A 25,077-nucleotide genomic window follows, 5' to 3' on the forward strand; every position below is an offset into this window, starting at 1 on the left:
GAAGCAGCATTTTACACAATTGTTTTTAGAACAGCTTTACAATAATCTAACCACCACGTTGTAAGAGTGTATTATTCCATGTCTGAGCTATGCTGATAGTGTAAATGACTGAATAAAAGTGGCCCAGGAATACAGCCTTGAGGAACCCCACATGCAATATTTCTGTTCAGAATTCAAATTACGGAATGAAAAAGGTTCTAGTCTGCAGAATAGTCAGAATCCATTTCACAAAATACTACACACTCCCTTGCATTTTCCAATCAGTATGTTTGACTGGATCAACACTGTTGAGATCTCAGGAGGATTTTTATCAGAGATTCAACTATAAGCTTTTTTTTTTTTTTAAAGAAATGGATCAGTTATTTACCAACAAGAACAAAGCAGACTGAAAACAAAAATTAGACTTATACGATTTATTAATTAAGAAATGTTACAAATGTGAAATTTCTTGCACCAACATTCCTTCCAGAAAAATCTGCCAATGCCTGACACTTTAAAACACAAAAGGATTCTCAGTAAATTGCAGCTCTACGTATATCAACTAGTTAAAAATCACATTAAAAAAAATTGTTAGCAGAAGCATGGTTGTGCATTTCTGGCATGTGCACAAAAAAGGTCAACTAAATCTGGCACTGGTTAGATTCATGTAAGCTCTCTGCTACTACATCTATGTTACTGGTAAATCAGCAGTGTATAAAAATATAAAAAAGGCCATCATTTTAAGAGTCAAAAAACAATCCGGTTTATTTAAAATGACAGAAAGCTTTGACGGGTGTTTAGCAACTCACACTGAGTAAGGCTTCAAACCAATGACCTTTAAATATTTTGGGGAAAAAGAAAAAGACATTTCCACTACAGAAATTTTCTTAAATAAACTTTATACATTTTCTGAACTCAAATTATTACCACTTCAAACTGGCACCTTTCCAGGTGGTCAAATAGTAAAAACTCATCTAAAAACCCTCCATGCAACTAGCTTAAAGAAATGAAAAGCACTAAGTGTAGTAAATGTTGGCATACGACAAAAAAAAATTTGAGGAAGAAACAAAATATATACAAGACAAAACCAAAATCTATGCAATATGCAAAAACAAAAGAAGGCGTCAACGTTGCTTTGGGCAGCAAATGCCTGACACTTTAAAACACAAAAGGATTCTCAGTAAATTGCCTCCCCCCCTCCCCGACCTGCTAAGATTAAGCCAGTCTTCACTGAAGACTCCTCACCTCAACATCCCCACCCACGTATACCTGTTCATACACGAAAACATCACGAAACACGATTACGTCACTAAGCCTGTTAGTTTGGAAATGAGTGAAGCACTGTGAAACTCCAGAACCCTGTTTCCCCCGTTCTTCCCTCCCCATCCCCTCTCCCTTCACTCAGAGAGGGGAGATGGGGCTTTGGTGCAGTCGTTCCACTCATCCGTTTCGGGGTTGTACACCTCCACCGTACTGAGGAACTCGTTTCCGTCGAAGCCGCCCACGACGTAGATGGTTTCGCCCAGCATGGCCACGCCGGCGTTGCTGCGGGAGGAGATCATGCTGCCGAGCATCCGCCAGTCGTTGCGGGCAGGATCGTACACCTCGACGCAGCGGAGCGCGTGGGAGCCGTCGAAGCCACCCACGACAAACAGCTTGCCTGCGTAGAGGCAAACATCAGCAAGTAAACAATATGCGTTTTAGTAAGTTTCTTCAAAATGAACAAGTTCAGGAATAGAAACCTGAAGGGGGAAAAAAAAAAAAAAAAGAGGAACATTTCTAAGTATGTCATTGGGACTTTATGTGACAAACAGAACAGAGCGCAATTGTGAAGCAGAAGGAAAATCCACATCTGATTTTAATATTTTTACAAATAAAAATCTGAAAAGTGTGGTGTACATTTGTATTTGCCTGAATATGACTAGTGTCATATCCCCAACATGGTGGGAGCAGGATCATGCCAAGAAGATTTTTTTTTTTAAATATAAACAGCATTGATGGGGAAATATGGAGCCCCTAAAAGGACATTTAAGAGAAAAATAAAAAATTGTGGTCTGCACAAAATACCATCTCTTGAAAGTTTTTTTTTGGGGTTTTTTTTTTTATTTTCTGCAAAACAGTTCAAGCTCAGAGAATCAGATTCTGAATTGGATTTAGAGTTGGACTTTGACTAGGCCATTCTAACCTGTGAATTTGCTTGGACCTAAATCATTTGATATGACTAAGTCCAGAGTCATTGTCCTGCTTCTTGAGACTTGAAATCAATTCTGACCAAATGTTCTGCCACCACCATTGTTTTTTCCCGCTTCACAAAGATCCTCAGAGGAAAGAGGCTGAACACAAATGCACTCCACACCTCCATACGCCTTTTAACTTCCAATTCGCTTCATTTTGCAGTGTTGTCTATGAAATAAAATCCCATTAAAACTCTGTGGTTTGTGGTCGGGCTCACCTGCGTGTACGGCCACAGCGGCTCCCCTGCGGGCCACGTTCATGGGGGCCACCAGAGTCCAGGTGTTGTTGTCAGGGTTGTAGCGCTCTACGGTGTTCAGGCAGTTCCACGACTCTGCTCCTCCAATCACGTACATGAAGCCATCCAACTCGCACACTGCGGCCTGGTGTCTCCCTGGAAACAAAATTGCTGCCGTTACCGATGCAGCTTCAGTGCAGAGCCTGATTTTTTCATCTGCCTGCATTATCCTATGAAATTTAACACAATGCAGCTTCAGTGCAGCTTCTTTTGTTTTTTTGTTTTTTTTATCTTTACATTTCCAAATATGCCGACATTGGTTGCATTTATCTCAGCATGATGTATTCAAAGCACGCAAATTGCATTAGTTATGGTAGAATGCTGTATTTCAAGTATCATATATGCAAATTCTGCATGCCAATACTGTATCTGGCCTAATGGGCGGGCTTTCAGCGCCCATGATGCTAACCCTTGGTGCACTGTATTTGACAGATGTACGACTGTGGAACTGAACAGATACATACTGATGTTAAGGGAGGCACAGTTAGACCAGGTTTTTGCCACAGGGTCAAAAACGTCACAGTTCTTCAGGCCCTTCTGCCCGCAGGGGTCCGACCCTCCGACAACATAAAGCTTGTTGTTCAAGGAGCAGACACCTTTGGAGAGGACACAGCGGAGAGTCAGACCAGCCAGTAAATCCAGTTTAAAATGTTAATGAGGTGTTGTTCTTATGAAAAGGTAATGATCCCCGGTACAGCGGGCTGACCTGCATTGCAGCGGTTTGTCCTCAGCTCTGGCACTTGAACCCACTCATCAGTTTGTGGATCGTACATCTCCCCACTGCTCAGCTCATCAGAATGTCCATTGGAACCCCCGATCACATACAGCTGACCCTGAGGGAGGCAGCCAGGACACAAAACAAGAAATTAACACATTCTGAACTGCAGGGACCAATTAAGGAGCCCAGTTATTTGAACAAGGAGTTGTTAAATACTTTACTGTTTACCAAAGACAAGTGGAACGAGTCCTAACAGGTACAAGCGCACTCGGTCAATATTCAAAATGCCACTTTATTGTAGACTAAACGATAAAGTGAGATAAGAGCGAGCGGTTAGACCAACCATCAGCACAGCCATCTGGAACCGAGCCCTGGGAGTCCGCATGGGCGCCATGAAGGTCCAGCAGTCCTCGTTGGGGTTGTAGCACTCCACAGTCCTCAGACACTCCTCTCTGTTGTAGCCCCCTGCAGGACCACAAANTTTTGTGTGTCTGGAAATACTTGTTTTGATTTGTGTGTTTGCCGAATGTCTACAAAATGAACACGTTGCTTTAACTGTGTTTTTCCTTAGTGGAGAGGGGAAGAAAAAGCAGTTTTCGTCTGCTCGTCTTTCTGATGTCTCATACCCTCTACTAAAAGATCACTATCATGCAGGAAATATTTAAAAATATATATGACCTACCCTGCATTACAATGTCCCCAGTGATTGTTTTTCCCTGCTAACGTTCTGTGGAAAGGATTTTCCTCTTTTTAAAGTGACTGTTTTCCAGACACTTTTGCTTATCTGTCGATTTCTTCACATGTGGATGCTTCATCAGTGCGGAAGGCTAATGGCTTTTAATGCGGCACAGCTTAGCTGTTGAGTAACACTTCTGATAAACCCAGTGACTCATTTTCCAAGCTGCACTCATCTCTCAAGTTCCTTGTGGTGTGAATGCCTGTTTGAATGTGTTTGAGCTTCTTCTCATTCCCTGCAGAATAAAAGTGCCTTGTAACGGTACTCATAGCCGCCAAAGCTTTTTTTTCTTCACATTTTGTCACGTTGCACACAAACATCTGTGTATATTATTGGGATTTTATGTAATTCAACAGCACAAAGTAGTGCATAATTACAAAATGGCAGGATTTTTACAAAAAAAGTGTAGCATTGTATTTTGCCTCATTTAATCTGGTATCCCTAAATGAAATCCATCGTATCGTTTATCATTTATCGTGATGATTTTCTTATCATGATAAGGATTTAGATTTATCGTGGTCACGATAAATTCTAATTGTTTAAAACCCCCAAACCTGCCTGTGTCGTCATGATTGATAGTTTTACTTGTTTCTCCACTGTTTGTTCAGTGACCATAAGAATAAATACTTGCTGTGGTAATGCTTTCTTAGGGGAATTTGAGCGTCGATTGGAAGATGAAGTTAAATGCAGGGCTATGCTGGTAAAAACCCAAGATCCTGCAAAAGATGGAGGTTCACGCTCAGTCTGCAACTAGGACAACATTAAATCAATTTATTTCAAAGAATATTTATGCATTAAAATGGCCTAATCAAAGTCCAATCCAGTCTGACGTAACTTGAACTGTAATAATTGGCAAAAAAAACTCCCCAGTAGTTGTGAAAAAAAATAAAAAATAAAAATAAAACATACAACTTGTGTATAATTTTCCTTCCATTGCATAGTTATCCACTAATTTGTTTGACAAAAAGATTCGAAAAGTTCATGGAGCATGAATACTTTTGGAACGCACTCGCTCAGCTTTTTATGTAAGTCATGTTTGTCACATGCAGTCCTCTCCTCCGCTGGCATCGTCTTCAGCTGATATTTAACGGAAGAGTTTAACAGTTTCTGAAAGAATGACTATGAAAGCGCTCCTCTGCTCCGCTTAATTTAGCAAACCCACAGGGAGCTGAGCGTTGTTCGGCAGGAGGAAGCCTTAGGCTGCACATTGCTTAATTTTGTGTTCAGTGTATTTAATAATGCAGCAAAGAGAAATGGCTTCATTTGAACAGGCAGCTTGGTCTTTTTGTCCTGTCCTCTTCTAATGCAATCCTGCATTCAGAGGCAATTATTTCACTGCTTTCCACGGTTTTACATGCAAATGATGTAGTTTGTTTATTATTTAATTTAAATGAACGACACCAGACATCTGTGAAGTTGTTTGCATGAAAGAAAAGAAGTAGTTAATCTCTACAAGTTTTTTTTTTTTTTTTTTCAGCATAATGTAAACTGGGAAAGAATCACATGTTCAGATTTGCTGGTTGTGTCCTGTCATCATTAATAATGTGTATTTCTGACCTGCAGAGCAGCTGTTCTCTGGTGTCTAACTCCCTAAAAAAGCAAAGTGTCCACCCTTTGTTCATCTGGTTCAGTGTCCTTGGTGCAAAGTCATATTGCTGTCGTTGAAACGTGTCTAGGAACTTATAATTTTGAATCGGAAGGTGTCAATGTGCATGCAGTGACAGGAACTGAACAGGTGAACCAGTTGAGCAGGTGCAGACCAGTACATCCTGAGTGCTGCCGAAACGTAACAGGAGTAAACCTGACATCACAGGTTGAGCAAACAAGCAGCTGTACCCCTGCTTAAAGAAGGGGGGAGTGGGCAGACGGATGAATGCTGGGTGAAAACAGCGAGGGGCAAAAGCCAGAAAGTTCTTCCTGCGCTCCCTCCCTTCCTCCCTCCATCCTGTCTGCAGTTACGCAATGTTCTGATGGAAATAAAGCAGAGGAGGAGACAAACAAGCAACAAGCTCCCTCAGTGTCTCGCTGCTAAGCAGCCGTTGTCACGACTGTAGTGTTCTGTGTTCTTTCCTGGGAATTTGAAGCCGCCTGTGGTGGTGTTTTAGGGAAAAAAAAACAAACGGAGTTCAGTTTGGTGGAAATGTGGATAAATAGCTGCCACTGGAAGCTGCAGATCATGTACCTGTTCTTTCACTGCCCTGAATCAGAGATATGTGACTTATTACTACTGCTGTGGTTAATCAAACTCAGTAAATCAGAATAATTCCAAAAAGTTAATTAATGAACTTATTTAATTTAAAAAGGTGAAACTCATCATGTTACACAAGGAGCATTTGAGGCATTTACTTCTGGTGATTTGATGAGTGTGGCCTTTTGAAACAGAACAATCAGCACTGGACTGGTGATTACTCAGTTGTTTTGCAGACAACCCTAAAAGAAGGGAAAGCCAGAAAAGGTCATTGCTGAACATTTTGATTAAAAAAAAAAGTGCTGTATCCAATCTCATTAAGGGAAAATTAAGTGGAAGGAGAAATTGTGGCTTAAAAAGTGCAAAAGTAACAGCGAATCACCAAAGCCTGAAGAGGAATGGTTGAAAAAAAAAAAACTTAGATAAAAGTAAGTATTTTGCATTTAATTTGGAAATTGACTTCCCAGAGTCTGGAGGAAGAGCCATAACCATCTATATAAATAAACATATGAACTATACCACTCCGTTTGATCATCTGGTCATCTAAGTTACAAAATCTGTTCATCCATAACTTTGAAAAGAAAGGAATTACCCCCTTTTCTGTTCACGTATCTATTCAACCAATTTAGTTAGAATTAAACAAGGTTGTCCAATTTAATGTAAATGTTCTTACATTCAAATTAGAGAAAAACCTCAGGATTGACAGATTAGAGCTGATTTCTTTTAAGAAGCTGCTTCATGGGCATAATGCGGTTTACCCCTCCGATATTTTCCAACCATGTGGTGGAAAATATCTGCAGTTAATTTCATGCGCTCCAACTCGCTTTTGGAAGCTGTTGCCATAAAGCAACATGTGGGTAAATAAAATCTAATTGTGAGCGAAACATTCAAGCCTTGGCATGAGGAATCAAAACAGAGGGCTAGCTGGAACATCGTGAGATGTTTTTTTTTGTTTTGTTTTGTTTTTGCTGAGGGGGAAAAATGCAGTGGTCAGGTTATAATAAGGACTAGATTGTAAACAAAACAACAAAATGGAAGCAAATAGTAATTCTCTGTAAGACCCAGGTCATGTGGGGTTTTCAGAAAACTGCATGTAAACATCAGATCAGAGCTTTCTTCCTCTGTTTGCTCCAGACTTCGTCCATTTCTTTGTTTCCTATCAGCCTAACGTCTCGTCTGTTCCCAGGGAGAAACTTGGAGTTGGAGGAAACCAGTTATTGGAGCTAAAAAAGGCCTTGGATGGTTGTGTTCAGACCACAGGGCAGAACTTTGCCTTCACCGCACCGTGCTGATGAAACTCAGGGTCCCATTAACATCAACCACCGGCTGCCTGTAAAAACCCAACCTGTTCCTTCGATTAAAACCTTTTAGTTGACGGCATTTCTGTTTTTTTTTTTACCATTTTTCAACACTTTTAATCTATAAACACCTTCACTGTAACAGAAACTGTTTTGTTTTCTTGTCTAAAGATGTTTGTTGAAGTTTATTTTGTTTTTTTGTTTTTAATTCTGTAATATGTGAAGTTGTTCTCCAGTTTGTGGTCAGTTCATAATACAAGTGTTCTGTCATTCAAACTAGAGCATGAAAGAACATTTGCATGTTATGTTTGTATCTGTGTGTATTTTTCTAGAATGTAATCACAATATTTCTTTTATGAAAATGTCAAATTTTACCTCTCAGGTAGATATTTACTGGTATTCTTGAACCAAATGAATGTGTGATGAAGCCACACTGTGAAGCTTTTGTTTTTGTTTTACTAGTGTTGTCGCTTACTTGTAATTTTTTTTATTGTATTTATTGTTGGGCCTTATTTAAAATCAAACTGCACTGACACAAAACTCATTCTATGCAGTTGTTGCTTTGTTTCTTCCAAAGCAATAGAAAAAGCTTTGAATAATCTCCTGAATGTTGGACCTTTAACATATCAGTATTTTTTTAATGTTCCAGGTTCAGCTGATCAAAGTGCCTTCTTTATGACGGGAGCCTTATTGCTCTCCTGCCGTCAGTCTTCCATAAAGGTCAAATTCTTGGCATGTATGGCCAGTAGTCGTCCTGTTGACACATTTTCCCACCTGAGCTTTAGATTTCTCCAGCTCCTCCAGAATCACCAAGGGCCTCTTGGCTGCTTTGCCATTTTTGATGATGAATTGAACAGTTGTAACCATTTAACATTTACATACCACAAATAATAAATAACATTTCCTGAAGCTTGTGGTTTAAGGGCTGTTAATGCTTCTGCAAGGCGCTGCATATCTTCCACCCCCGTGATGGACTGGCGACTTGTCTAGGATGTTTTACCCAATTATTAGAGATAGGCATTAACGCCGCTGCGGACCCTGCAAAGCTGGTGCTTTAAAACACTTTTTCCGTTTCATACTACTTCCATTAAGGGTCTGCTAGTTTAAAATGCTGAGAAGCCCAAAACTAACATCTGGTTTGTCATTTTAAAGCTTGAAATTACTGATGTGATTTTTGCCTTACAGATGGTAGAGATAGCTGAATAAGTTTATGTTGTAGATTTGCAAGTTTTATAAATTCTTTGTGCCAAATTAAAAAAAAAACATATGTGTGTACGAGTCTTTTGCTCTTGTAAATTAAATCTTACACTCCTAAAATCACTTTGCCTGATTTCTTTGCTCAAGTTGAAGCTTTTCTGTCTGTTACAGTTCATGTAACGTGTGATTCTCTGTGCACAGCCTCATGCGGCTGCATGCGTGTGGGATGATTAAATGGATTAAACCCAGGTGACGGCAGCAGACAGGCTCAGATTACACCGGCTGTTACAGTGAAGAGTTGCTACACGAGGAGACGTCATCCAGACAAAGGCAAAGGTAGAGCGGGGTTTAGGGTCACTGGTAAGGAGAGCCAATAATGATCAGAACTTTGGGTCTTCGTAAAATCTCAGCACAGTTGGACGATGAACAGACATAGTTCAGATTAAACATTTTTTCTGGAGAAAAACTCAGCTTCTCAGAAAAATAAGACCAAAGAAAGCTTTTCAATTTTAATCATCTTATCTAAAGTTATGACTGCTGACTTGATAGCCAGTCATCACGCTACACAAGGAAGGCAAGTCGCAAAAAGTCATTGCTTGAGATTTTATTGGGCCACAGAGTGCTATATTTAAAGATATTGTTTGAAAGGTTAGTGGAAGGAAAAAACCTGGAAAATCCATTCTAGAAATTGACTTGAACAACTCCATTAACTTTTAAATGTTTATGTCATCAGGATTATGATTAAACAATAACAGACCCACAACATGTCAACCAGAGGAGTTTTAAATGGTAATGTTAATCTTCTACAGAGTTTGACATCATTTCCTAGACAGCTTTATCTGTCGTTTCAAATCTATTGTAAATCATTTGTGAATCTGTTATCTGGTTAGCTTAGCCACAAATGTGTACTCACGTTTCATTTCAAGTGCTTCGAATTTGAAAGACTAATGAATCGAATGTTTCATAAAACTTATGCAAAAACTTTCTTAATATGCTAATTGAATTAAAGTATTTTTTGAAAAAAAACGTGTTTTAATGGTCAGACAGTAACGATGACCAGATTCTGGATTCCGTCCCTACTGTCTCCTGCACATGACACGTTTGCAGCCGTCAGGTGGATCAGCAGATTATCTGACATCGACTTGTGAATGAGCACAGAGGGAGGGATTTAACTGGTTCTGGCAGGCAGCCTCAGATGTCTGGGGTCATAAAAAAGCAGCCTACTCATCCAGAAATGTTTCACAACCCACAGCCAGTCTGGTTGTGCCTTCCTGCTTTTTTTTCCCTTCAAATACTTGAGTCTAATCTCCTTGGTAAGACACTTAGTGGGACTGAACATAACCTGGTTTACTATGGTAGTCCATGGGGAGAATATAAATAGTTAAAGGTTAAAAGGCAGAGGCCATGACACAGTAATTGGAGGACGATGCAGTGAGAGCTAAAACTGGACTCACAAAATCAGCTACTGATAATTTATTAAAGATTCAAAGACTAATTAAAAGTTGTTTTATACTTTAGAAAAGTGATTTTCTACACATTTTATGTCAAGCTTCAATAACTTTGCATACATTTTATCTACCAAGTTAACTATGAATTTATGATTAATATAAATGTTTCCAGTTATCAATAAGAGGCAACATTTTCTGCTTAGAGTTTGTATCAGAGCTGAGAGGCTTTAATATGATGCAACTGCCTGGTGTTGATCAGGACTGTAGAAGCAGCATTTTACACAATTGTTTTTAGAACAGCTTTACAATAATCTAACCACCACGTTGTAAGAGTGTATTATTCCATGTCTGAGCTATGCTGATAGTGTAAATGACTGAATAAAAGTGGCCCAGGAATACAGCCTTGAGGAACCCCACATGCAATATTTCTGTTCAGAATTCAAATTACGGAATGAAAAAGGTTCTAGTCTGCAGAATAGTCAGAATCCATTTCACAAAATACTACACACTCCCTTGCATTTTCCAATCAGTATGTTTGACTGGATCAACACTGTTGAGATCTCAGGAGGATTTTTATCAGAGATTCAACTATAAGCTTTTTTTTTTTTTTAAAGAAATGGATCAGTTATTTACCAACAAGAACAAAGCAGACTGAAAACAAAAATTAGACTTATACGATTTATTAATTAAGAAATGTTACAAATGTGAAATTTCTTGCACCAACATTCCTTCCAGAAAAATCTGCCAATGCCTGACACTTTAAAACACAAAAGGATTCTCAGTAAATTGCAGCTCTACGTATATCAACTAGTTAAAAATCACATTAAAAAAAATTGTTAGCAGAAGCATGGTTGTGCATTTCTGGCATGTGCACAAAAAAGGTCAACTAAATCTGGCACTGGTTAGATTCATGTAAGCTCTCTGCTACTACATCTATGTTACTGGTAAATCAGCAGTGTATAAAAATATAAAAAAGGCCATCATTTTAAGAGTCAAAAAACAATCCGGTTTATTTAAAATGACAGAAAGCTTTGACGGGTGTTTAGCAACTCACACTGAGTAAGGCTTCAAACCAATGACCTTTAAATATTTTGGGGAAAAAGAAAAAGACATTTCCACTACAGAAATTTTCTTAAATAAACTTTATACATTTTCTGAACTCAAATTATTACCACTTCAAACTGGCACCTTTCCAGGTGGTCAAATAGTAAAAACTCATCTAAAAACCCTCCATGCAACTAGCTTAAAGAAATGAAAAGCACTAAGTGTAGTAAATGTTGGCATACGACAAAAAAAAATTTGAGGAAGAAACAAAATATATACAAGACAAAACCAAAATCTATGCAATATGCAAAAACAAAAGAAGGCGTCAACGTTGCTTTGGGCAGCAAATGCCTGACACTTTAAAACACAAAAGGATTCTCAGTAAATTGCCTCCCCCCCTCCCCGACCTGCTAAGATTAAGCCAGTCTTCACTGAAGACTCCTCACCTCAACATCCCCACCCACGTATACCTGTTCATACACGAAAACATCACGAAACACGATTACGTCACTAAGCCTGTTAGTTTGGAAATGAGTGAAGCACTGTGAAACTCCAGAACCCTGTTTCCCCCGTTCTTCCCTCCCCATCCCCTCTCCCTTCACTCAGAGAGGGGAGATGGGGCTTTGGTGCAGTCGTTCCACTCATCCGTTTCGGGGTTGTACACCTCCACCGTACTGAGGAACTCGTTTCCGTCGAAGCCGCCCACGACGTAGATGGTTTCGCCCAGCATGGCCACGCCGGCGTTGCTGCGGGAGGAGATCATGCTGCCGAGCATCCGCCAGTCGTTGCGGGCAGGATCGTACACCTCGACGCAGCGGAGCGCGTGGGAGCCGTCGAAGCCACCCACGACAAACAGCTTGCCTGCGTAGAGGCAAACATCAGCAAGTAAACAATATGCGTTTTAGTAAGTTTCTTCAAAATGAACAAGTTCAGGAATAGAAACCTGAAGGGGGAAAAAAAAAAAAAAAAGAGGAACATTTCTAAGTATGTCATTGGGACTTTATGTGACAAACAGAACAGAGCGCAATTGTGAAGCAGAAGGAAAATCCACATCTGATTTTAATATTTTTACAAATAAAAATTTGAAAAGTGTGGTGTACATTTGTATTTTGCCTGAATAAGACTAGTGTCATATCCCCAACATGGTGGGAGCAGGATCATGCCAAGAATATTTTTTTTAAATATAAACAGCATTGATGGGGAAATATGGAGCCCCTAAAAGGACATTTAAGAGAAAAATAAAAAATTGTGGTCTGCACAAAATACCATCTCTTGAAAGTTTTTTTTTGGGGTTTTTTTTTTTATTTTCTGCAAAACAGTTCAAGCTCAGAGAATCAGATTCTGAATTGGATTTAGAGTTGGACTTTGACTAGGCCATTCTAACCTGTGAATTTGCTTGGACCTAAATCATTTGATATGACTAAGTCCAGAGTCAATATCCTGCTTCTTGAGACTTTAAATCAATTCTGACCAAATGTTCTGCCACCACCATTGTTTTTTCCCACTTCACAAAGATCCTCAGAGGAAAGAGGCTGAACACAAATGCACTCCACACCTCCATACGCCTTTTAACTTCCAATTCGCTTCATTTTGCAGTGTTGTCTATGAAATAAAATCCCATTAAAACTCTGTGGTTTGTGGTCGGGCTCACCTGCGTGTACGGCCACAGCGGCTCCCCTGCGGGCCACGTTCATGGGGGCCACCAGAGTCCAGGTGTTGTTGTCAGGGTTGTAGCGCTCTACGGTGTTCAGGCAGTTCCACGACTCTGCTCCTCCAATCACGTACATGAAGCCATCCAACTCGCACACTGCGGCCTGGTGTCTCCCTGGAAACAAAATTGCTGCCGTTACCGATGCAGCTTCAGTGCAGAGCCTGATTTTTTCATCTGCCTGCATTATCCTATGAAATTTAACACGATGCAGCTTCAGTGCAGCTTCTTTTGTTTTTTTGTTTTTTTTATCTTTACATTTCCAAATATGCCGACATTGGTTGCATTTATCTCAGCATGATGTATTCAAAGCACGCAAATTGCATTAGTTATGGTAGAATGCTGTATTTCAAGTATCATATATGCAAATTCTGCATGCCAATACTGTATCTGGCCTAATGGGCGGGCTTTCAGCGCCCATGATGCTAACCCTTGGTGCACTGTATTTGACAGATGTACGACTGTGGAACTGAACAGATACATACTGATGTTAAGGGAGGCACAGTTAGACCAGGTTTTTGCCACAGGGTCAAAAACGTCACAGTTCTTCAGGCCCTTCTGCCCGCAGGGGTCCGACCCTCCGACAACATAAAGCTTGTTGTTCAAGGAGCAGACACCTTTGGAGAGGACACAGCGGAGAGTCAGACCAGCCAGTAAATCCAGTTTAAAATGTTAATGAGGTGTTGTTCTTATGAAAAGGTAATGATCCCCGGTGCAGCGGGCTGACCTGCATTGCAGCGGTTTGTCCTCAGCTCTGGCACTTGAACCCACTCATCAGTTTGTGGATCGTACATCTCCCCACTGCTCAGCTCATCAGAATGTCCATTGGAACCCCCGATAACATACAGCTGACCCTGAGGGAGGCAGCCAGGACACAAAACAAGAAATTAACACATTCTGAACTGCAGGGACCAATAAAATGCAGCAGAATAAGGAGCCCAGTTATTTGAACAAGGAGTTGTTAAATACTTTACTGTTTACCTAAGACAAGTGGAACGAGTCCTAACAGGTACAAGCGCACTCGGTCAATATTCAAAATGCCACTTTATTGTAGACTAAACGATAAAGTGAGATAAGAGCGAGCGGTTAGACCAACCATCAGCACAGCCATCTGGAACCGAGCCCTGGGAGTCCGCATGGGCGCCATGAAGGTCCAGCAGTCCTCGCTGGGGTTGTAGCACTCCACAGTCCTCAGACACTCCTCTCTGTTGTAGCCCCCTGCAGGACCACAAAGGACCACCACACTCAATATCTGGGGAAGCATTTCATCTCTCACACACACACACCTGATGCACTGCAAAAAACACTAAAGCTTACAAAGTATATTTGGTCTATTTTCTAGTGTGAATATCTTAGTACACCAGAAATAAGACAAAAACCAACTTATAAGTAACTTTTCAGCAGGAAATAGGAGGTTGTCAATAATTCCACAATGTAATGAAAAAGTACTAGTTCCATTGATTATTTTACTTATAACATGGGAAAAATGTCTTGTTTTTATAATCGATAGTAAGGAATTACTGAGAACAAGCTCCCATATCGTACTGAAAAGTTGCTTGTAAATTAGTTTTGTCTTATTCCAAGTTTAATAAGATATTTGTACTACAAACTAGACCCAAAATACTTGGGAAAATTTAGTGTTTTTGCACTTAAGGACGTAAAGAAAAAAAAAAAAAGCCAGCTAGCTAGCAGGAATATTAGCAGCTAGGCGCAAACTCCTTGAGTCACATGGTGCAGTAAAGATGTCTGCGCAGGACTCAAACTGACATGTGACTAACATATTTCAGGTCAACCTATTTTCTCAATGAATTTAAGGCATCTTAAGTGTTTAATTTTAGATATTTGAATTTAAGGCTTAAGATATTTTTGCAATCCAGACACCCTGCAAGGTGTGAATACTTTTAGGAGGTAAATTAATTGGATACATTTAAAGCTTACCTGCTGCGATGAGTCTCCCGTTCAGGGCTGCAGTACCCAGGCCGGAGCGAGCGTAATGCATGGGAGAGAGCGGGTGCTCTTCCAGTTCCTCTGGCTGGGCCTCAAAACTGAGACTCTTCATCAGGCAGGGCGTTGCCGTCGGAGACGTCTGGGGACTGTTGCGACCATGCAGGAAGATCACACTCAGCACTCCGTCCAGCACAGCCAGACAAAGATAGTTGCTGTCTAGGGAGACGGGAAGAAAAAAAAAAGTAGTTAATTTAAATTCCACTTCAGGCAACAAAACTAACGTACATCAATCCATAAACACTTACTTGTGGTCTTCTCCGAGGCGATGTACTTCCAGTCTCTCCTGGTGGTTGGTTTTTGGACATTGGCTGCTTGGTTGGAGGGCGAGAGGCTTCCTGAAGAGCTGCAGCTCTGCTGTCTCTGGGCACTCTCACGCACTGGTTTCTTCTGCAAGAGCACAATGCAGCTACAGAAGCCGAGCTTGCACCACAGACCTGCCAGTGGCCAAAACCGAAAGCTAACAGCATCCCAAACCAACGCTTTGATCTGGCTGGCCAATCTACGGTCATTTTAACAAGCCAAGCACCGACATGTTGCCAAATTTTTAAATCAAGTCTCTGCCAAGTTTACTGGCAAAAAAAAAAAAAATAGCAATAGACGCTCTCAGCTGACAGCAGCGGACATAGTAAGCTGATTTTTTTGGTGTTAAACACACCAGATCTAAGCCAAGAATGGGACGGGACGTAGAACAACTAAAGTCAAACACAAGTTGCTAAACTAAGTGCTGAACTGCCGAGTTATGCTTCAGAGGCTTCCTAATTACAGTGAAGCCATCACCAAGCAGTTGAATACCTGAACAAACTGAAGGTGGTCGTCCTCGCCACCAAACACCTCACTGTGCCCATCAATCACCAGCCCTCCATCCAACAGCTTATGGTCAGGTGAGTAGTAGAGGGTTTGCACCTGCAAGACAAACAGGAACAATACACCCATGTGGCTGTCTTCATGGCAACAGACTCAGAACCCCAACAACAAGAAGGGGAAGAGGAAAGAGGGAAGTCGGCAGAGCTGCGAACAGGAAGGGAGGGGAGGGACGAACATCTGGATCTTCAGTTGAATGGAAAACCTCCTTTAAAAAGACACACAGGCTTCTGCTGATGCACACGCCGGGTTAACTGTGTGAGATCAAGAGAGGGAGCTGCTGAAGGGCTGTCAGTGGGTGGAGCTAGTTAATGTTGACTGCACTGCAAGAGGGAACTTGAGGAGAACTGAAAAGACTGCATCTGGAAAAATCTTCAAATAGGCGACGCGCATGTGTGTGTGTCCGTCTTGGCATCGCGGCTGCTTCTAAAAGCGGTTGTTGAGCTGAAGAAGTTGGTCATTGTGCGGGCAGCCAAATCCAGAGAACAGCATCACATTTAGACCCTGCAGCTCCAGCCAACAAAACAAGCTACAAAAAAAAACAAACAAAAAAAAAAGACTACAGCAAGTAAAGATGCTGCAGTCACACAAAGATAAAAAAAAAAACAACAAAAAAACAATTTCAGAACAAAACAAAAAAATAAGAAAGTTTGCATTTGACAGTTTGTCTCATCAAGAAAGAGACATGTAAAATTACAAGTTTTCAGTCAGGAGGGAATTTTGAGCGGTGAAGGAATTGCACCGATTGCCTGTTGACCAGAATCAGATGAATTTCAGTTTGACTGATGAGTCAAATTTGCTATTCAAAAATCAAATTTTATTCAGTCAGTGAATGCACCGTAGCTAAGGGGTCAAATCAAACTGCTGAAAAGTTTCAGTTCCAGTCAACTGCTGGTGAGTAAACATGTTTAATATCTACAAGTTTTTGGAATGGAAGCCAAATTAAGCAGCCGTCTTACAGGCTTTGTAGGAAACAGAGATCTTATACAAAATAGTCTAATTTTCCACAAGTAACAAACTGAGTCTCTCCTTTGCTGAATCCAATTTAAATACCCAATTAAATTAATGATGCATCATCCAGACAAGTTTGTCTTAAGCGGAGATAAGCCAATCTTATGTTTGCCAATTTCCGATCACATAAACCGCTGACCTGCAGATACCAATTTCAGTGAATCAAAATATCACAGAAAAAACTGTAATAAAATAAAAATGAACCAATGATTTCTCAAACATAGCCCAAAGATAGTGAGCTCTTCAAAAACCTTTAAATAAAAGTAAAATCTTCTAGATTAGTGGAGAAAAGCACCTCGAGATAAAATTAAAAAGCAAATTTCCTTTAGAGATTACAATTCACTGTTTTATCATCTTATTTTATAAGATTCTTTCAAAAATAACAGCTGTTCATATCTTAATTTCTGAGATGTCGAAACTTTGCCGATATGCCATCCTCTATTGCAATTGTTAATTTACTGCAACTATTAATAACCCTTAAGAAGTCATTATCTCATGATTGATTATTAAATATTTATATAGATGAGGCAATGTCACACACTGTGTGTGAGAGAGGGCAGTCCATATTACGCAGGTCTGCAGTTAAACAAGATTTTAAAATCACATTAGAATTGATCAAAACTGGTATAAATAGCCTAACAGCCTGAATGTCCAGTTGAGCTTTCACTCAGTAACAACTGCACACCTAAAAAGTGTTTGTGGATAACAAAGCGCTATAGGGTCACAGTGTTTGAAAAAAGGTTGTTGAAGCACAAAAATTATCCCCATCACTCACTCATTTCTCAAAGCATCTCTAACTGCAAGGGCTTGTAGAAAATGTACACGATTAGGTGCAAAAAATAAAAATAAAAAAATAGCACAATAATTTGCTTAAAAAGGAGAAGCTCCAGTATAGTTTTGAAAATGTAGGAGCATTTTTAAATGTCAATGTAGAAAAATGCTCAATTTAAACAAAAAGAAAAAAAAAAAAAAAAAAAATTTTCTGTTGTTCAAAATGGAATCTGCAAGTCAGAGATTTACAAAAATAGGGAACCAGCCAAAGAAGCTGAAGGTGATCCATTTCAATATATTTACAACGGATACAATGTAGAGCAAATGGTTAATGTAGTGACTGCTTAATGCTTGTGAGTAACATGATCTGGTAAACTGAGGAATGGGATGCAATCTGTATGCATGGAGGGGACAGATGGGGGCACAGTATTGCTTGGCTGCAAAGAGGGGATGCTGAGAGGCAGCAGTGGTGCTCCTCTCCTCCCTGTTTTCTTTGACTCATTTACCCTGGTGGCTCAGTCCTGGCTCCTCAGTCTGGTCTCCTGCTGATGATAATAAACCTACAGGGGAAAATCAATGGGGAGGAGTGCCTGTTAGTGCTGGAGCAACAACCTAGAACCTGTTCAGATAGTCAAAAAAAACAAACAGAACAAAACCAGCAGTGAAAAAGCAGAACCAAGGACCAGACCTTTGGGAACCTTTTGAGTTTGTTTCAGATGAGACGAGCCCTGCAATATTAACATCGGGTTGTGTGTAAACCAACCACATACTCACAAAAAAAAAAAAAAAAAAGAAACCCAAAGGAGAAGCAAGAGCAAGCAGCAGCTCTTATTGGCTCACCTCTAATTTGACGTATGGATCAGGAATACAGTTTCATACTCCAAAAACCTCAAATCAGAGGAAAACAAAAGAACAGTCCTGACAAAGGAGCATGACATCGGCATGCCAGTTCTACTTCAATCCCCTTAATGACTTCTTGAAGTCAACAGGAGGAGGAAGGGGGAGGGCAAAGTAAGACCAAAAGAACTGGTCAGAGAGTTGAGGCGGTGTAGTCTGATACTGACCTCTTCCATCAGTCGCTCCAGTTGGTCTCCATTCTCCCACAGGCTACGCTGCACCCAGTTCAGCACCTTCGAGTAGAGTTTGCCGTTGCTGGGCAGGGTCAGGTTGTCTTCAAGCATCACTTCTAACTGTAAAATATGAAAAACTAAGTTTAATGCAAAGTAACAACAGGCTAACAGGTTGCATCTCAGTCACTTCAACTGTGGCCTTTAAATTTATCAGTGGAGAAAAAACACAAATATGAAAAAAAAAATCTATTTTCTTCTAGCATTTGCCAACTAATATTCTAAAACACTCAATGTTTTTATGTGTTTAGTTAGTTTAAACCACTACCTTTAATCGGGGAAGTTTGAGGAAGTCCTCCTGTTCAGATACGTCCAGCAGATGGTCCTGAATGTAAGCATCCACCTTGGCCAAAAGTCTGCCGTCGCCCATGGAGCTGGCAAAGTTTCGGAAAGAGATGGCGTTCTGGGAATCCACTTTAGACAGCAGGTAGTCACCACAGATCTAAGGAGTAACAGGTTTTAAGATTGTAAAAATAATAATAATCAATGTGTGCGATACTTCAAATAATTGGTCATGTTTTAAGAAAATGCATACCTGTTTGACTCGCTCCATCTTGAACCTTTTGGCTGCAGAGTACACATCCTTAACCAGCTCTCTCTCCGCCTTTAATCTTCAGCAACACAAACAGGATGTAAGGTATTTCATGAAGCAAAGAGCTCTGTGTGCATCAGGCGAACTAAGGAGCAAAAACATCTACTCACTGGGCAGTGTAGGCGTAGTTAAGCAAAACCTCCACAGCTTCAGGGTTCAGGTCCTCAAAAGTGACATGAGAGACTCCATGAGTCTCAATATCGCTGTTAAAGATCTCAAACAAGTACGGGCTGCAGCACGCCAGGACAGCGCGGTGAGCCATCAGCTCATGACCACACACCTGGAAAAAATTAACCAGAAGGTGTCAGTACGCTCTAGTGAAATGGAAAAACAAACAAAACAACAACAATTTGTTTTAATGCTCTGCTTTTAGAGGTAAAATAAAGACATTTTGTACCTGCAGTCTAACGTCGCAGAACTGACCACTCTTCCTCAGAGCGTTCATTTTGGCCACGGTGGAATCCAGGAAAGTCTCATCATCAAAGATCAAATAACCGTTTGGAGTCATCTTGGTGAATTTTGATTATATTCCTGAGAACAAAAATGATGGAAGAAGTTCATCATATAAAATAACTGCAGCTAGAAGGCATATTTTCTGCTCAAGGTGCAACATGCTTTCAAGCTGTCCATCTCCATTCATCAATGAATGACATCAACTATTACAAAGGAGGATTAGAATAAGGTGCTTGTAAGGCGCATTGTGTATCATCTATGCTACGCATTAGTCATAGGCTTACCTAATAGACAATAATCCAAATCCAGGAAAACGCCACAGCTGAGCGTAGAACAGAAACAGGCGAAGCAGACCAAGATCTCAGCAGAACCAAGTCTTCTTCACCCAAGGAGAGGGATGGGAAGTCGTCAGAAGAGATGCCAGCCGACTACGAGCTGCGTAACAGGGAGAAGGGGAGCAGCCGCACGGACAAACTATCAGGCTTGAAGCGACTGTAATCAAGTCCTTGAGATCCCGTTGGCTATAGAGTTGTACTTATTCTCTGTTTGTCATACATTATAACCTAAAAGGGAGAAATAACAAAAAAAGGAAAAAAGAAGGAAAGCTTAGTCATTTTTTTCCTGCTAAAGTTGCCTGTTCTTGGCACCAGAGCAATAAAAGCATGAGTCACTTCTATGCAGTTAAAGAAGCAACCCGAGATGGAAGTTAAAATGCATCTCATCTCTGTCCAGATTCATTCCAAGTTCTCCTTCCAAAAACATATTTTTCCAAACACAACAGAGCCGTTAACGCCTCCATGTTGACACAAAAAGATGCTCCAAGATCAGAGATTCTTCCCATTCATGAAAATGGATCAAAACTAGGAATTCCCAACCTTTGCTGTCAAGCACATCAGCCAACACCATGTACTGTAGTGCATTTTTGTTTTTAAAAAATTGCTTTGATGTACAGATGAGGATTCTTCACTTTCCATTGGATTCAAATAATGGAAAGTTTTAAGTTATCTGCAGCACATATTTTAACGTTTACCAAATTCAGCTAGGAAACTTGATTAAAAAAAATAAAAATCCTGTGTAGCTGTGTCTATTTGCTTCACACTCCTACCTTAAATCTCTACATCAGCGGTCAACATCCCACCTGTCCAGGAAGAATGTCTTATTTCAACTCATGTCGTCACTCTGAATTGAGACCTCTCAAATAGTGACAAGCCTTAGGAGCTGGCTCCTCCTAAAATGGGAGTCCCTTCAGCCCCCCTTCCCCCGGGCCAATAAGGAAAATGGTGGGGTGTGTGTGATATTCCACACCCACTGAGAAGTTGGCGATAAGTTGGATTTGTTCAGAAATGCAGAAAAAGTTCACAACGCCTAAAGCAAAACACTAAAAACAGTCAGAAAGAGTTCATCTGCACTTCAGGAATTCAAATCTGACTTTGTGCTCTGCAGTGTTGCATCTAAAAGAAATCCGAGGCTTCCCCCCAATAAGAAGGCCTAATCTCAGTCGTACCAACAAGACCGTAATTCTAGAAAGTAACACCATTCTAATCCGATGAGTGACCATGTGTACCAACTGCATATTGCATTTTATTGGACAAAATCTGCCAAACATTTTACTGTCACCCAACAGTGAAAAAAATGGACAAGAAAAACGTGAACAACCACATTGTCAGCCATTAAATCTATACAAACCGTGATGTTTTCCTTATTTAGTTATACAACAGGAATATATGATTCATACTAATTTAAAAAAATTGCTAATGTAATATAATTATTGCTACAACTGATGTCATGTATAGTAATAGTTAATTTAAAGTTTATATATATATATAAAATCCTCCATTGCGTTTTTAACATTTTTTTTCATGCACTCTCACATGAAATATTTAATAGTTTTCTGCTTTTCCAAAAACACTAAGAATTATTCCTTACCCTTTAAGACTTCCTCTACAGCCCTTTGCTGGCCGAGTTACACAATGTCCTTCCAAGATGAGAAGCAACATGCTCTCTGTAAGCTGCTTAATAACCACCATCACACTGACTCTCTGATGTCTTGAACATAAAAACCCCATAGGAATACCATAAAAACGTTTACAAAAATATAAATAGTTTTTATGGGATATATTCACTGAAGAGAGAGAAAAAAAAACAAGTGCAACACGCAGGCTAGTCTTGAATAATTTATGTGTTCGGAGAAATCCCTGTATATAATTAACATCTGTGTAAGAAAAGGTGCAAAGGAAATAAATGAATAATCCAAGACAGTTTTTCAGTAACCTGCTAAACTCATGACCATGTCGCCCAGCGTAGGTCTAATTTTATAAAGGCATAAGAAGAAATTCCAACTTAAACCAAATAGGCAAAATATAATAAGTAACTACCCATGTAGCTTGATAGAGACTGCAAAACAAACAGACCAATATTTCCGTTACACAAAGAAATATTTGATCAGTAACAGAAAAACTTCTTAAGTTTCCTGTAAAGGTCAATAAATTAATTGTGTAACAATTTAAGAGTAAATCAGAGCTTTTCCCACCCAAAGATGTTAAGTTATTTAATTTGCTCACTTTATACTTTAAACGGTGCAAAAAAGAAAAAAATTAACTCTGCATTTTTATCCATCTTGCAGAAAAAAATCAGTAGAGCTAAAAATCTGAATCCAGCAGATTACACACTCTAATCGGAGATCAGCTACAAAACATCTGATTGGCGCGTCTTTAGTTATTCCAGGAAAAGGCAGAAGCCATGGAGAATGCTACATATAGTCTTTTATATTGCAGCACACTGCATGCATTCATTCGGTCCGATTGTGCATGGATGGACCATTGACCTACTTCCAAGCTGTTATGCAACATCTGGCAGAAGATTCCTGGTGGAGGCTCAAGTGTTCAACTCCTCCACATTGCTAGGTCCACCACAATAACTCATACAGTCTTGTTTTCATTTCACTGGAAGGAGCCCTGGCTGCCATGCCACACCCCCAACGCTCTAGATGGTTCTTTTAACACGTAGCTTCCACTTCAGTCACAGTAATAGCCATTTTACTCTGAAAGCTTTGCTAATTGAAAGATAATGCCTAAGTAAGTAATGTGATTGTTGATTACAACCACCGAGTGCACACAAGATTCATAAGCAGAACTACAGTGATGAGAGGAAAAATCCATTGAGGGGAAAAAAGAACAGAACAAGCAGATGGAAAAAGAAGAAAAAAAAACAACAGCAAATCAGTGCTATAAAGAGCGAGGCTCTGTTGACCGGTTTGCTACAGACGGGAGGTCTGATTGTATTTTCCCTCTCTCCAATTATTCCATCTGATTAAACAAGCACAAAAGTGCAGGTCTGACGCTGAACAATCGATGCTTGTTAGACACTCCCCCTGGTGGCGAAGTGGAGTATTGGGGAATATTCCCCCCACATTCACGGAGTGGAAATTTACCAGTTGAATTTTAACATAAACCATCTATATGTAACGACGACTGTAAACAGGACAGGCACTTTACGTGTTTTAAAAATAAATTCAGTGTACCAGACTGAAATTTTATAAGATTTGTGGAATACTAAAAATATGAAACGAGACATGTGACGGAAACACCCCGCCCCCCACCCTATACAAAAAACAAAAAAACAAAAACAATACAACTTTCAACACAGCGCTTATTATTGTAATGATTTTATTTATTTATTTTATCTACTGTGAATCAGTTTAGGAGATTATTAAGTTCATAGACATTTTTTTATCATCCACCAATTCGGAATAACCACGTGGTTTTAATTTTCAAAACCATTAATAGCAGAATACCACTGCATTAGGCGATGATTTACAAATATGAAATTTAAGAGCTGATGAAAGGAACTGTGCGCACAATTTTTATGACTAAGAAGCACAAAAAGAAAGAAAAAAATGACAATATGGCACTAAAAGCACCATCCCCCCCCTGAGGGCACGGTGTCTCATGTTCTTCTGTTAGAGGCAACGTACAGACACAGCCCATAACAGCAGGGCCCTGATGGATGGCTGCGAGCCAGAAGTCATTTACTGTGCTCGCCATCGGAATCTGGGTCAGAAACGGGGAGCCCCCTTAAGTATCCGATTAGGCTGACTCGACTTTGGCACACATTCCAAACGTAGACGATTCTAATAATTGTACGAACGAGCCAACTGAAGAAAGGGGCAGCTAGCAACCAAAAGGGATGAGGTCCTGAAGCAAAGCAGATGTTAGCTCTCCAACTGCAAAACCTGCTGCTTACTTACAGCTTAGGATGGGGGAGCCGGGTGACAGCCACGGCGGCGTGAGTCATTAAATTAAACTATCAGCAGCGAATCTTAGCGGACTGTTCGTGTGTTCAGTCATTAAAGCGGAAAGAGGCGGTTTGTGCGACATTTCCGCGCCTCTTTAACATTCGCGCTATTTAGCTTCCTTTGTTACATCTCAACCAGGGACTATAAACGAACAATCACCGCAAACTCAATAGCTAATCTGTAAGAAGACAAAGGTTTAACGGTTCTCAACGTGCTAACCCTTAACGACTTAACAGACAAATAACGTTCGTTCACAAATTTGAAAGAGGAAAAGGAGAAACACCTTACCTGAGGCGTTTGACAACAAGCGATATTAGGCATATTTAATGCAAATTCAGAGTTTGTTGGTTCGGTTTAAGGAGGAGACGCAACGCGACTTCACTCAAGGCTTGTAGCGTGATTAACAGATGTCTATTCTGTCACTGCGGAACAAGTACGTCCACTCAGTCCAGGATGGAATGGCTGGCGAGGAGAATGCGTGCTACAGAAAAATGACCTACGCTGCTTGCAACGTCATTAGTAGGCGGTGCTACAAGCTTTTTAACGCCCAAGTGAGTATGGAAGGCTATTAAGACATTTAATCAATTCGCGTGCGTATTAGAAATATATCACCACTTAAAATTGGTAGCAGAAATCTGTTTACAGATAATTGGGGGAAAGTGGTCTAATGGTTCAGAGCAAGATCAATAGCGTTAGATAATGAATTCATTTTGACTTAAATTAAATGCACTGTGGGTGTTACGTCAATCCGCGACGTAACATGGGTATCAAATTTAAAGCGTTTCAGGTTTCATTAAATAGCAATCTTGCTTGCCGTAAAAACGGGAAGATCTGTAGGAAAGACCATGTTAGTGGTTTGACCGACGTGGACCATTTACTAAAGGGTTCTTAGGAGGTATACGTTTGATGTCCAGAATTTTTTAAACGAAGAAATACATTCTACATAAGAAAGAATCAACAGAGCCGAAATGATATGAAAATGATCCCTAATCACATTACATAGTAATCACAAAACACCACAAGAACAAAACAATCACTGCTGAAAATCCTCAACCACAAAATGACCAAGAATTTAAAATAAGCAGTTTGTATTATGAAATTAACAATAACAATAA

The 25,077-nt window shown here is 40.1% G+C and overlaps 2 protein-coding genes across 3 annotated transcripts; both read right to left on the bottom strand.

The window, feature by feature from the left end:
* Window positions 1–398: 398 nt before the first annotated feature.
* LOC103137286 (influenza virus NS1A-binding protein homolog A-like) lies at window positions 399–8,316 on the bottom strand. Its single transcript, XM_007550959.1, has 7 exons — window positions 8,224–8,316; window positions 5,800–5,912; window positions 3,571–3,757; window positions 3,216–3,342; window positions 2,974–3,105; window positions 2,432–2,605; window positions 399–1,639 (listed from the first exon to the last, which is right to left on the bottom strand). The coding sequence occupies exons 1-7, from the start codon at window positions 8,314–8,316 to the stop codon at window positions 1,377–1,379; spliced, it is 1,089 nt and encodes a 362-aa protein (XP_007551021.1). The 3' UTR covers window positions 399–1,376.
* A 2,442-nt stretch (window positions 8,317–10,758) lies between these two features.
* ivns1abpa (influenza virus NS1A binding protein a) lies at window positions 10,759–24,441 on the bottom strand. 2 transcript variants are annotated; one of them, XM_007550909.2, is made up of 15 exons: window positions 24,251–24,441; window positions 19,953–20,231; window positions 19,613–19,746; window positions 19,326–19,495; window positions 19,159–19,234; window positions 18,892–19,065; window positions 18,561–18,686; window positions 15,646–15,756; window positions 15,099–15,240; window positions 14,785–15,009; window positions 13,943–14,064; window positions 13,574–13,700; window positions 13,332–13,463; window positions 12,790–12,963; window positions 10,759–11,999 (listed from the first exon to the last, which is right to left on the bottom strand). In XM_007550909.2, exons 3-15 carry the CDS (start codon window positions 19,721–19,723, stop codon window positions 11,737–11,739), a joined length of 1,953 nt encoding a protein of 650 aa, XP_007550971.1. In that variant the 5' UTR covers window positions 19,724–19,746; window positions 19,953–20,231; window positions 24,251–24,441; the 3' UTR covers window positions 10,759–11,736. The 2 variants fall into 2 exon arrangements, with proteins under 2 accessions (XP_007550971.1, XP_016526287.1); XM_016670801.1 differs by having other exon boundaries at window positions 19,613–19,753.
* Between the last annotated feature and the right edge of the window lie 636 nt (window positions 24,442–25,077).

This window comes from Poecilia formosa, unplaced genomic scaffold (assembly GCF_000485575.1).
Source record: "Poecilia formosa unplaced genomic scaffold, Poecilia_formosa-5.1.2 Scaffold38, whole genome shotgun sequence".
NCBI classification, from domain to species: Eukaryota; Metazoa; Chordata; class Actinopteri; order Cyprinodontiformes; family Poeciliidae; genus Poecilia; species Poecilia formosa.

Bases quoted from the DNA above. Each gene is read 5' to 3' on its own strand.
- ivns1abpa (XM_007550909.2), bottom strand. From the start codon at position 19,723: ATGACTCCAAACGGTTATTTGATCTTTGATGATGAGACTTTCCTGGAT. The intron at 14,065-14,784 runs GTAAGCTTTAAA...GTGGTCCTGCAG, and splicing joins CGGGAGACTCATCGCAGCAG to GGGGCTACAACAGAGAGGAG. The intron at 12,000-12,789 runs GTGAGCCCGACC...GCCTCTACGCAG, and splicing joins CGCTGTGGCCGTACACGCAG to GCAAGCTGTTTGTCGTGGGT.